The sequence below is a fragment of the Anopheles marshallii genome, chromosome 2 (assembly GCF_943734725.1).
Source record: "Anopheles marshallii chromosome 2, idAnoMarsDA_429_01, whole genome shotgun sequence".
Classification (NCBI taxonomy): domain Eukaryota; kingdom Metazoa; phylum Arthropoda; class Insecta; order Diptera; family Culicidae; genus Anopheles; species Anopheles marshallii.
In genome coordinates, this window is record NC_071326.1 from 29,693,274 (window position 1) to 29,705,186 (window position 11,913).

Sequence of the window (11,913 nt, forward strand, 5' to 3'; positions counted from 1 at the left end):
TTTTTTTTCGGTGGTTTCCTTCCACGGCGAGTACCGGATGGGATGTGGAATGTTTTAAAAGCGCCGTTGTGTGCGGTTGAAAATTCCGAACGGAAAACCACAGAAACCCTAACCTAACCCTGATCTGCTGCTGATGACGAGATGGCGGTCGCGGTGTGATGGTGAGCACATTAAACGCTCAAACCGCATTAGCCCGTCAGCGTCTTTTACCTTCGCTGTGTCGTTTCTCTAAGAAGGGGCGTGTTCCCGAAGCGCGTGAAAAAGCGAGCAAGCCGTAAGGGAAGGGTTGGCAAAATTGCGTCTCAAGACGAAAAAAAAAAAACAAACAGCAAAAACCACAACTAAGCAAGACGAGGAGTCGCGCGAAAAACTCCACCAGTTTTCACGCAACAACACGCCATCCCGCTTCAACAAGGTTCGTGTCTGGCGGCGAGGAGTTTTCCCACCGTCAACGATCGTTTCTCGTTCACGCAAACACGCGCGCACACGTCAAGGCTGAAAAACCACACGCCGCACGCCCATTGATTAACGATCTTCTCCGCACGGTGGTGTTTTTCCGGAGCAGTAAGCAGATCGCCCTTTCTTCGTGCCTGCGAACGGAAAATTTTAACCTTTTTAGCTTGAAATCATCTTGCGGTACTAGTCGGGTGTGTTTTCTTTAATTTAATGCCTTCTTCGATGTGCCCGCCCTAAGAACAACGTTTATTTTTATTCTGTTCCGTCACATTACACACACTCTGTCCCTCTGCCCCTCTGAGTTGAGGTGCAATGTCACCCGAGTGCTTGTACCGGCCCCCCCTAAACACCCCAAATATGCACCGTCGCATAGTTTTGCCGACAAGTAAGTACATCGTTTACGACCACGCCCAAACCGGGCGCTGTGTGTCTGCTGTCAAGGAAGGATTCGGTGCGGGAAAACGCATTTCCCGACCACGAATTTATCCGGTGGAGTCGGTTGTCCGATCAAATCCACCTCACTAGACTGCGCTGTAATGGTTGCACGTTGAACATTCTGAAGAATACCGACATATCCTTTGGGGAGTCGTTAACTCGACGCATTCAGCGACAAAACATCGAATGCTCTTACATTACTCGATGAGTTAAGACTTTCGCTATTTTTCGGGGGGGTTTAAATTGCTCTTGTTTTAAATTAAAACTCTGCTATAAATAACAGCTGTATTTGGTTTCCGTGTTTTAAGAGGCAAGAGATGTCTTCAATGATATTAGAACTTTTTTGGTGAAATTATTCCACTTTCCATAAAAAATTACTTCAATGTTCGAATGTGACATTGACGCAACTCTCAGTATTCTAAGACACGCAACTGTTTAAAATCCCTGTATCTTAACCAGAAACAGATGATACTATTCTAAAGAATTTAATCTAAAAGACTAAGGCAAGTAGCTTAGAGTATCTCAAGAAGACTAAATTACATCACTTCAATGTCTGTCATCAAGCGCAATATCAGTGCAAACCGATCAATATTTATTTACTAACTTTTTATAAGATTTCAAAGATGTTGATATGGGCGACAAAAACATCTTCAACATAAAATGTGCTATTCATTCCATTTCGATTTCGAGTAAATTGCAAGTAACGAAATCTAAAATCTCCCATATGTGGGCAAAACTTCAACTCTGGAGATATCTATCAAATTCACATTACTTATTTTAATTAAATTCTGTCCTTCAAAGAGTGCTGTGCTTAAAGTAAATAATTGTGCTCGAGTATGAAGACATCCACTTTGCAGCTGGTAGGCAAACTCATTCCTTTCACCTGCCTACAGCATCGTCAGCTCCGAGCACAGAGTCACCACCATTCGCTCTATCTATCTCCCAGCCCATCCCAACCGATGTGCACTTACTGTTCTTTCACCAAAAAGTTTCTCGGTTTTCTCGGTGCAAAATATCATTTTCCCTGCTTTTCCGTTCAGGTGCAACAATCGATGTACCAACCCCAACGTTGGCATGGAACTGTGGGTGCGTGTTTTTGAGCGGAAGGTGAACAAACACTAGAAGCTTTTTCTCAAGTCTCGAAAATTGGAACGGTACAACCAACCGGAGAGCTGGAACTGCCAAAACATGCTCAACACCCACACCTCCTCAAATGCCACCGGAACTTAGTTCATTCCACTCGGGTACCTGTCAACTGAAGCGCAGCATCATGTCTATGTGGGGACGACATGCAACACACACTCTCCCCTATATACTGTCCATTTCTCCTTTTGGGGTCCAATGCTGTATATGCCGGCTGTATCCGGCAAAACGGTTGGAAATTAGAACCGAGCAGCAGGAGATGACTGTGTACTGACAGCAAGAAGACAGTACCAGAATTTTGGAGAAAAGTTTCACTAGCCACACCTACACACCGCACGCGGAGCTTTTGTGCGATGAAGATGACACAAACGGTAGTAACTTGAACGGAGCTGTGGTGGATGCGACCAGGAAAAAAACACCAGATACTCTATACAAGAGACCGAGACATCGTAGCGCATCAGTGTTTCCAATATCTTACGAGGCATCCGAAAAATGCTGGGCGGAAAAACTAGACGAGTGGAAGCAGTAGCGCGCCGGGCATCTGAAGGTTTTATGTTTCTTGTGGCATTCTTTTGCCGGAACAGGAAGTTCCACTACTGCCGCACTTTGGGTACGGGCACACACCGGGGAAACAATCGTTTCTTTAATGTTCAGGTTGATTACACCGAACAAAACGAAAGCTTCCAAATGTCACCTTCCAACTACCACCCCTAGGGTAGCACTCGCCCGGCTCTGGTGGCGCACTTGTGTGTCATTTAAGTGTTTTTGCTCAGCACTTTTTGAATGCTTTGATGCGACAAAATAAAAGAATCGCAAACACTTTGTAAACTTTGGAATAGTTTCAGTCGAGCGGTATGTTAGTTTTTTTTTTGTTCTTCCTCTCCACTCTTTGACGTGCTATTGTGTGTGCTAAACGTTACACAGGAAGGAAGGAATTTCTGTTGCAAAAGCACCTTGAAAACCAAGCTAAGGGCAAGTGGATTTCAGGACCGTTACGACACGCGTAAGTTACTGTTTCCAAGAATGGGAAAATTGCTATTGAATCTTTAGCATTTGGCACAAAAAAAAAACAGGTAACTTTGAAGATAAGTAGAAAGGAATGTTTAGCAGAATGATGCTCAATAACACATTCTGCCAAGGGGATGGTGGAATATCACAATAGACAGCATTCTTTTGTTTGTCTAGAAATATTCGAGATGCTTCGTTGCTTGTAATAATTGTACTGGTACTTGATCACGTTCATTAAAGCGAGCACCAATTTGCGTCAGCGGGATGATATCTCGTCAGGAAAACATTCATCCAATATGCAGAATCCATCAAGATTAAACGATTAATTAGTGATTGCGTTGTTTACTACTAATTAATACCTGTAAGATATTCGTGGAATAATTTGGCACTTGTACGATGTAACTACCAGCAACAAGCCACTTTAAGTTATGGACACGCTTAGAAAACTCTGTCTTCAATTAGTGATACGATCTTCAACGTCTACAATTGATGATTAAATATTTGCGTGCCCCATAATCAACCAAGCCACCATAAGATCCGGACCAACAACTTGAAAGACGCTGGCCTGCCATGGAAAACTTTAATACCAGCAGGGCCGGCGTACAGGTTTTGGCCTGTAATGAACAGAACCGACCAGAGTTCACTGGAAACGATTACCCCAGTCACAATAGGGTATAAACAAGGCCAAGCGTTCAAGAACAAACAGTGCCAATACGGGACACGCCACCCATGGCCGCATCACGTAACTCCGCCATCAATCACTTTGCTCCGCACGGTTCCCTCTACAGGGCGAGAGAAAAGCGAAGAGAAGGGCGCGTGCTCACCTTATCTTCATCTTATGCTCGTCCGCAGAAACACCGGAAAGAAGGACGACTTTCAACACTTCCTCTTCAAACTAGGGTCGGTGGCGGAAATCTATCTCCGATCCCCTCCCTCACGCACACACAGAGACTATCCAAACAAAACAATCAACCTTTCACAACATAAATATCATAAAACAATCTAGTGTTCCGCAGTGCTTCCCGCTACGCCCAAGCAGCTTGTGGCTGATGTTCGAGGGCAGCTGTAACACGCAATTTATCTACATTTTGAGCTCGCTTTCGCATGGCGCAGAGTATCGTCGACCAAAGCATCCCCAGCAATGGGAAGGTGGGCGCAAACCTGCGGCCTGCGACTACAGCGATCGCTTCTCACGCTAAGCAGCAACGTCCTGTTGTGCTGCTGCTGTTGCTCGGGCAAAAGGATAATATCCAGCGGAAACTCTTGCACGCTCGCGTCCGCGCGCTCAACGGACTTTGATAATTTGTACTTTGTTTGCCAGCCACTATACCAGGGTCGGGTTTTCCTCTGACCGGACGGTGTGTTCTATTGTCGAGTAGCTTCCGGTTTGCTTCCTTGTTTTCGTTTTGTGTTTTAGGAGCATCGGACAACGCCAGCATCACACTTGGGCTGGAGAGTAATGGAACGATGGCGAGGGGCAAGGGCCAAACAGTCAGGGGAAACAGTCAGGAAGCTTTCTGCTCTTTTTTTCCCAGTGTACACCCAACCTCGCACTTCCTCATTCTTTGTGGAGCTAATTAAATTAATTGAAGCATATTTACAACAAACTTCTGCTCTTGCTGCTGTGCTTGCACGCTCCCTTCGGTAGTAGACCATCGGCAACCGGATGTCAAGATTCTGGACTTTCTTTGCAAAAGTTCCCAACAAAGACAAATGATAAAGCACTGGTGGCCGAAGCTAAATATTGTAGAAACAGAAGCACTCTTTGGTTGGGCTGGAAGATCCCAATAATGAAGTAAACGAACGACTTTTTCTGTATACAACTCCTTTTTTCCTTTTTTGAATGGAATGTCTTTCAAAAATAGAAATTCTGCAAAAATCTTGAGAACCAATTGTTGCAAAACCTAATGATTTTACTGCGTAATATTAATTCATATTTTGTGAAATAAAATCAGAACTGTATCGACCCTCACACCATCATCTCTTCGACTGTAGAGTCACATGAATTCTATTGGAGAACTCGGTCTGAACTGACCGAGAAGCTGTAGGGCAACAAACAAAAAAAAGCTAGACCCACAAGCAGCATCAACACTGCAGCAAGAAGAATGGGAATTAATAAACTACCGGACTGAACACAACCGGAAGTAACAGTCAAAGCATAGCGAATAAAGCAACGAACGGAAATAACTCTTAGCGCACGAGACGGACTGGATGATGTTGCGGGTTCTTTTTTTACCTATTCTTCTCAGTCACTCGTTTAATGTTAATTGCTTCAAAATGTGTTTGATGTCCCATTGAGCCATAAGACAAGTTGTTCTTCCCTCGTCCATATTGACTATTATATTTGTGTTATAGTTCTTCAAGAGGCGACTCGCCTCATTCATCGATATTGTTTGGTTGTTGTTCAAAATTGCATTCCACATTTCTTGCATGAAATCGATCGAAAAGCATACCTAGTATCCCTCGAATTGGAATTAAATCTCTGCCGGACAGAGCCATACACTACTGACACTTGTTCCCTTGGCCCATAGATAATCTGCTTAAATTGCACATATAGGAGATGGTGTACTTACTTCCACACTAGTAACGATGAAATAAAGATGACTAACAACAAAAGTCCCGAACACAGCACTATCATGGCGGAGGTTTGGAATGATGGGCCACTATGGTAGCTGGCGTCGATGATCTGTGGATGAAAAATTGAAGAAGAAAAGTATGCGTCAGTTTCTGTCATTCTCGGCGCGAGTACCACACGCTCGCTTGTTTATTGTTAATTGATGCACGGCTCGGTTGAGGAATGGGCATGAGGCTAATTAAAACTAAACCCTCAATTAATAACTCAATTAAGCGACCACTTCGAATGACCGCCCGGTCATAGGCACATACACACACGCCCCAGCAGCTACTGCTGGTACAGAGACCTCATCGAAGATTCTCACCCATGAAGACTCACCGATGAAAAATAGCGTTTGGAATCGTTTCATTGCCGGACCCATTTACCACTCATAAAGATTCAACTGAGCCTTTGCGCGATCGACTTGATGGGAAAAGTTCCGTCGGAAATATGTTTCGAAGAGCATGCAAACTAAGAAACCAAGAAGTACTCCAATTGAAGCAAACCGCCGATGGAGCTTTTCTTCATCGAACAAACTGATAACATCCGTACCACGGTTTCTTCCGATGCGCCATTTCGGTGCAATACACGTTCGCGAAACAAGACATTAAAAATAATTTCTACAACAATTTTTAATGACAAAACTTTTCACTGTTCCACCGTACAGTACAGGGCCGTGTGCCCTGTCCGCGTTGCTTCTGCTTCATCGATTACAGAAGAAATGTGTTTTCCTTTCACAGAGCAACTTTTACAAGAAGCCACTACCAGTTTTCCACTCGACTGTAAATGGTCCCCTGGCAGGCATTGGCGATACCTAGAAGGCTGTGTACTTCAAATGTGAAATTTGTGTAAGGCATACCGTCTCCTCTCGAACCATCGGGCAATGGTGGGGTACCTCCGAATCGATGGATTTATTTTATATTTCCCATTCCTGGTGCAATATGACCCTGTGCCCAGTCACGCGCTTCTTCCACCAGTTTTGGGTTTTTTGTTTTTTTTTAGCGGAACATTTTTCAATGAGCCATTTTGACTAACTTCCTCGGACAAGGAGCTTTCCGCTGAACAAGGAAGATGTTTCGCAACAGGGCGAAAAAATAGAAGGAAAACAATCTCAGAATGCACTTAAAAAGGAGGGAAAAAGTTATACTACTCATTTGAATGGAGAGGTTGGCGAAATTTATAGCCATAAGTGAAAACTTTCGAGATAAAAATCCCACCCGGCTTGCCACTTTTCCACTCTTATTCTGCTTTCTAGGCCTGGTTAGGAATTATGCTAGAAAAAAAAAGAAGAAAACACACGCGGACACGTGCTACCCCACGATAACGAGTCGTGAAAAATGGCACAAAGATGATGATCTCAGCCGAACGAATGGATGGAGCAGTGCGGGAGAGACGGATGGGAAAATTGCATGTCGTAGTTATGTTTGAACACAACATCGGATACGAAAAAGCTTCCGGATGTGCCGGAAAACACAGCAACACAACACTAAAAACAAACGAAAGGCAACGCGATCCATCCTTTTTGAAAAGTTTCACAATAAAACTTTCCACTTCAATGGAGGACATTTTACTCCTGTGCTGGCACTGGAGCAGCTCATAATACCCGCCGCCTCCGTCGGTCCAGTCGATGGGACTGTTTAGTGCGAGCGGGCGCACAGAACGAATCACTCCCGGTAACAAATGGGTATTCGAAACAGCAAACACGGGGCAGAAGGGAAAACTCCATTTTGTGGCAAGGAAATGGCTAAAAATTTATAATTAAAAGCCATAAAAATGGTTCACGATACAAAAACAGCTAGGCGTGGGGCAGGAGGGAGCGGGCGAGGCGAAGGTGTTCGATGGGAAAATGGAAAATTGTTACCAGGGAAAGAAAAAGGACGCTCACCGAGCCATAACAGTACCAACATAAATTTGTTCGTCCATGTGGCACAGCACAGAAGCCCGGACCGGCAGCACATTCAATCAATTGTCTTCACTGAACCGCGCAAATGGAAATCATTTTTGTTTGTGTACGGGGTGTAACTTTACAACAGAGTAAGCACGGCTAAAAGACATTTGTTTCCACCAATTTTCACAATTAGACATATTGAGTTGAAAAGCGCTGTAAAGCAAGCGCATCAATCGCACAAAATGCCAATTTGTCAAGGAAAACTCGCCTGTAAAAGGCAAAACAAAATTAATAAATCGTTAATTATGCATCAATGTCTGTGTTGATGATTTGGGAAACAAATGCAGTGGAGCGGAGAAAGAACCACCAAACTGCCCCTTATTATTAAATTATCGTCAGGACAACGGATCGTATCATTATCCCGGATTTGATTTTTTTTTTTTGGTTTTTTTATGACGGAAGTTATCAGTTCATTTTTTGCAGAAAAAGATTAATGATTATAAATTCTGAATTCATTAAAGCTGCGATTGATTTCATCAACAATTGCATAATTAATTCATACCTTAACAAACCAAAAATGCAAACAGTTTTAAAGGATCAATTTTAATTTTTCTTCTTTTACTTGATTACGCTAAAAAACAGCAACCATAGCTAGATAAAAGCTTTTCAGGTCTGGTGCCATATTTGTAACCCGGAATTCATTAGGAAAATCCGTTTATAGACCTTTACCTACCACTGGAGCATTCATCGTGCACGGCAAAAAGACCGAACACATCCCTCTAATCCAATGCCGGACCAAGATTCCATAAAACTTAATTCAGCCGGACATTTATAGTGCCGTTAATGGATTTTCCAACACACACACACACATACACATGTATGCAGTGTGTTCTATACGCCGTAAAAAAAAATCCTCTGAATCTAGAAGTTAAAAGCTGTTTGAAAAGGAATAACACATACCCCACCCACGTGCTTCCGGGTTTGGTCCTTCCCGTACAAAAAGGGGCTAGCGTGTGTGCGCTAAAATGACCCACAATCAACCCGAAAGGCTGGTAGGAAAAAAAAAACATATCGGAAAGAATTTCACCCAACGACAACCTCCTGCCATTAGGGCACCCAAAAGGCACACGCGCGCGTACAGCGAGTGCGCGAAGGAAGTAACGATGGTTGTTAACAAAATCTACCAGACGATAACTTTGCATTACAACCGTACACAACAGTGGAAAATCGGCACGAGCGTACGTTCTCGTTCACGTTAAACACTTGCTCTCGGCTCGGAAGCAGCAACGAGGATTCGCTTTTATTGTATGGGTATATCCTTGCATGTGAGGAAGGAAACCCGACAGTGCAAACTCTGGACACATATTAGGCGTCGGAAACACACAAATGTGAATGGGTAAAACGAAAATTGATCGCGATAGGGTTTTGGGGAAAATCTTCTACTTCCGGTGGGGATGTAGAGATCCTCCCCCTCTACGAAGCCGTGAACAGAAAGCTAATAGCTTGTTAGAAGCGGTGAGCAAGATTTCCCATTTTCGAAAAGAAAGGGATAATCAAATAAAAATGGAACAAAGATTCGATTTGCACAAGGATTAATCACATAAAAGCTTTTATACAAAATTTTATTCTGTTTTTTTGTACTAAGCAATACGCTCTTTATTCCAACAGAAGCAGAAAAACTTCAAAGTTTTTTGAAGCTTGTTTGGAGTTTTAATTAACAATATCGCTCGCTGAAAAGCTTTGGATAATTTCAAGGCAAACATTTTTTTTACAAAACCTTCCTAATGCTCTTCTCCAATCAACGCCACCACAATCGTAGAGCTTTTGCACACTGCACCAACAGACCTCTGATGGGCACTGAACAACAGAGATCGTTACAGATCTATCTAACGCTGATATCATACTTCGTTCTCAATGAGCTGCAGTAGGCGCACACACCAAACAATGGAGAAAACCCGACGTGATTTCTCTGCGCCCTTTCGTATCACACGATCACCATCTTTCGTACGTCGCATTTCTTTCCGGCTTTAGCGCAACCAGGTTGGCGCGATTCGCACACAATGGTCAACTCGTCGATTTGACCACATTCATCTCACCCCTTTTCCTCACAGACACCCACTCCTCCACACCATACGGTACGTCATCACACCACGTACACAAAATGGGAAATCGCAAACGCAACCGATAAGGAAAGGACACGGACACAGTGAGCAAACCTAAACGGCGAATGTGAGAGTTTTCCCGATGAACGGTGAGAGACCGGTGGACGGGGGGTGGAGGAGGGGTCAGGGCCCTTATGATTGTTTGACCATCATCAAATCATAGCCAAAGGAAAAGGTCGCTACATACAATAGTCAGGCCAACCCCTCTCCCTCCTCGCCCTCCCACATCGCCCCTTGGAACGGGTTGGATCATTGGGAAGGATTGATTTATTATGATAAGGAGAACAAAGGCTGTGTGGGGAATGAAAATAGTTTCCAGCAAGATGGTGTGTGGAGCTTTTCCCCTGCAATGTTGCTTCTTGTGTCCAGCCTCCAATTGGTGCGATTCTTTCATCGCCACACGAGCAGGAACAAAAAAATAAATACCCACCTTCGCGAAAATACCAACCCAAACACCACTCATAACTCATGGCCCTTCAGCAGGTAGGAAGCAGCACAACGAGTAGAAGAATAGAAGAGCTTAGGAGGAGTCCCTTTTTTCGCATTGCTCCAACACCAACCTCCCCAGTTAACAGGTCAGATTAAAGCCGTCTCAGCCGGGTTTTGTTGGTTTATTGTCTGTTAGCCCCAAACAATAAGGATCCAGGATAGGACAGAACGAGCGGGATCCGTGGTACGCCCATAAAACGTCCACCATGGACACTCGATGGAGGATCATCGTCACCAAAACCCTTCGCAGGAGATGCGCACAGAAAGATAACCGACGACAATGTGATGAAAACGGACCCGGTTGGGCCGTGTAGGTGTAAAATAATCGAACATTGATTCGCATACAATACGAAGGTTTTGCAAGAGGGTGTGAAGGGTTGAAGTGTGATAAGACACTGTAAGAAAAGGTTTCGGTTTCATCGCAAGATAACAATAAACGAAGGAACAGCATATATGCGATCGTAACTTTATTTCGGGCACGTCGTACAGCCGTTCATTGTGCCGCATTGGCCGAAGAAGGTGGGGGAGAAAAACCAATTTTCCAATTGGATATTCTTTTTTCATCCCTCTATTGGTGGAAAATTTTCAATTATGAAAAACTCTAGCCGACCTCTACTCTGGAAGAGGTGTGTAAAAAGTCAAGCATCCCCAGTAATATCGGTCCTGGACGACTGCGCTCTTGGTAAAAGGTCCTGCATAGATCCCGATGCACCCGATGATGCATAACGGGGGATGATGGGGATGATAAGGGTGGACAGTAGGGAGCACAGAAACAGGCTTTCAATTACACTTAATCCGATCCGACGAGTGGAATTGAAAGAGCTTCCACCTGTACATGAGAGATAGCCAGCATTGCCCCGAAGAGGATGGAAGGCTGTGTATGTTGGACGATGTACGCCTGACGATCGAGGCATTTGATGAATTCGGAAAGAAACGTTTCAGACGGATTACGGCACTCGGGATACAACACAGCAGCTGCTGAGGTTTTACCTTTTTGGACTCACTGGCTAGTATGAGGGTGTGTGTGTGGTCTACCGTATATACGAAGGATTACTATCTACGGCACTCCCTCCCAACCTTGATGAGGAGCTTAAGCTGTTCAATAAACCAACCATGGCACGTCCCTGGGTCGGCAACTTTTCACCAATCATGTACGAAATTTGCCCGCATTACCGATGCTTTCGTTCGGCTGCAGCAGTAGTAACAACCCATGCATTGCCCGACGATCCGAAACGAATGTGCAATTAATCGATATTTTACGATTTATGTCTACTAAAAGGTTCATCGCTCGCTTCACTTACCGGGAACGCCTCGCACATGTCGACGTCGGCGAAGGAACCGGTGGCGCCACCACCGAACGGTGTCTGCTGCAGCTGCTCCTCGTTGCAGTTGACCAGCTCCGCCAGGAACGGTGGCCGGGGTGGCGGTGGCACGAGAAACTCCGGGGGAGGCCCCGGCCCCCCACACTCATTGCCACACTCTAGGTCGGGATCCAACATTTCCCACATGTAACGCCACTACTGCCGGTGGTACCGCCCCGCCCCTACGAGCGCTGTGTGGCCGGACGTGGTGGCGGTGGATGCCTACACACCCTCCTCTCGCACACTTGCTTCTTCTCCTTCCCCTCCTTCTTCTCCTACAGCTTCTTCCCTTCCCAATTCACACCCTTCCACATCCACCCCCTTTTTCACACAAACACCTTCACACACACACACGAA

General features: G+C 44.8%; 1 protein-coding gene across 1 annotated transcript in view; it reads right to left on the reverse strand.

Moving 5' to 3' along the window:
- Positions 1-11,704, reverse strand: part of LOC128707823 (uncharacterized transmembrane protein DDB_G0289901) — an 89,473-nt gene extending 77,769 nt beyond the window's left edge. Inside the window, exons 1-2 of the mRNA XM_053802781.1 lie at positions 11,497-11,704; positions 5,616-5,728 (exon numbers count right to left, since the gene is read on the reverse strand). Coding sequence (XP_053658756.1) covers positions 5,616-5,728; positions 11,497-11,703 — 320 coding nt within the window. The 5' untranslated portion in view covers position 11,704. The remainder of the gene's footprint in view (positions 1-5,615; positions 5,729-11,496) is intronic.
- Positions 11,705-11,913: the final 209 nt, after the last annotated feature.